General features: G+C 48.5%; 1 protein-coding gene across 1 annotated transcript in view; it reads right to left on the reverse strand.

Moving 5' to 3' along the window:
• Window positions 1-1,584, reverse strand: part of MAA_00903 (Reverse transcriptase) — a gene marked incomplete at both ends in the record, with an annotated part of 4,175 nt that overhangs the window by 256 nt on the left and 2,335 nt on the right. The window contains 2 exons of the mRNA XM_007818901.1: window positions 5-845; window positions 901-1,581. Coding sequence (XP_007817092.1) covers window positions 5-845; window positions 901-1,581 — 1,522 coding nt within the window. The remainder of the gene's footprint in view (window positions 1-4; window positions 846-900; window positions 1,582-1,584) is intronic.

Here is a 1,584-nt window from a genome sequence, read left to right on the forward strand (position 1 = left end):
TCACGATCCGTCTGCCACGCCTGGTACTCGTCGCCAATTATAGCTGCTGCATAGGCTGGCATTGAGCTTGGCTGACGACTGTTCTTCTCGAAAGGGTTGAAAAACCGAGGCCTTTTTGCTGGTGGCTCGTCGTCGCCTCTACTGCTGGTAGTTCTAACCTCAAGATGAGCGTACTCAGACAGCCAGACGTCGGCAACCATCTCTTTTGCCTTTTTAACCCAACTAGGCTTATGTGACCACGTTTCGTCAAACCAGTCCCAACGATAGGCTGGATGGAGCGCCATAGCGGTATAATAAATCGGCGTCTCGTCCAGCCGCTGATAATATTCATCCAGCTTATCCCAAGCAAGGTTGATTCCAATGCGGAAATGCTCGGGGTCAGGAAAACCAGCAGCAAGCTGTTTATATTCCTCCAGTGTGTTAAGTAGCAACTCGTAGCCAAGCACCACATCCCAGATGTTGCCATAGGAGCCGGTCCAGCCTTGCTTACGCTTGCGGATATGCCCGTCGCCCTCAAGTGTCTTTACCACAGTCTCAAAAACAGTCAAAATAGCCTCCAGATGGTAAAGAACCTCCCAGTCCTTGTCTGCTAATTGATTCTCGTCTCGCAGGATGCGTGGTTTCTTCGCCAACCTGGCTTGTGTTACTTGGCCAGTCCTTTTAGACCGATTTTCGTCCTCCCACTGCGCCTTATACCTGATAAGTAGCAGTTCGACAGATGTTCTCAACCGTAGAGCTCTGCGGATCATGTAGAGTTGTGACAGCCACCGCGTGTCATTATCCACGATTAGCTTGAGCGGTTTCTTCCATCGTAATTTAAGGGTAGTGGCGCGATTGATTTCTTCCTGTTTGACGTGCCAAATTAGTACGAGGCGAATAAGGTTTTGTAAAATCGCTTACCATCTGGACCTCCTTGAAGAAGTAAGTTAACCGGTGGCTAATGCGCACATCAACAACGATATTATGTAACTTGCCAACAGGTACTTTTTTGCGCCATCGAGCGTATTCAGCATCAGATAACGCTTCTGCGCCTGATAATTGCTGCTCGAACGCGTCGGTGTTTCTGCCATATAAGAGCGACTTGGCTGACAAGTTAATTGTGTGGCCAATACAGCGTCCTCGGCGTAATCGGCCATTGAACCCAAGTTCAGCACCAATAACATCCATTGCAGTATCGTTATTTTCAGCGTTGTCAAGCGTGAAATAGCCAATCTTCTCTGGACTCACGCCAAGAGTATGTAGGACGTCGAGAACCTCCCCACCGATTGTTGAGCCGAAGTGACGATGAGCCTCTGGAACCCCAATTATGATTTTGCATGGCCGATCCTTCTCATCTCTGAAAAAGCAAGCAATCCCATACAGGGCGAGCTTATTTCGAGAGGTCCAGCCATCAAATGATATATGAAGCAATCCACTGGAGTTCCTCAGCACCTCAATAACCTTTTGCTTGTGGCGGTTATACTCTTCAATGATCTTATATCGGATAGCACTGGCACTCAAGTTGGCGCGTTGGATCGAAATGGATGGACTCAAGTAGTCGAAGATTTCTCGAAGGATGGGGTTCTCGACGAAGGAGAAGGACTG

The sequence above is a fragment of the Metarhizium robertsii genome (assembly GCF_000187425.2).
Source record: "Metarhizium robertsii ARSEF 23 chromosome Unknown MAA_Scf_8, whole genome shotgun sequence".
NCBI lineage: Eukaryota > Fungi > Ascomycota > Sordariomycetes > Hypocreales > Clavicipitaceae > Metarhizium > Metarhizium robertsii.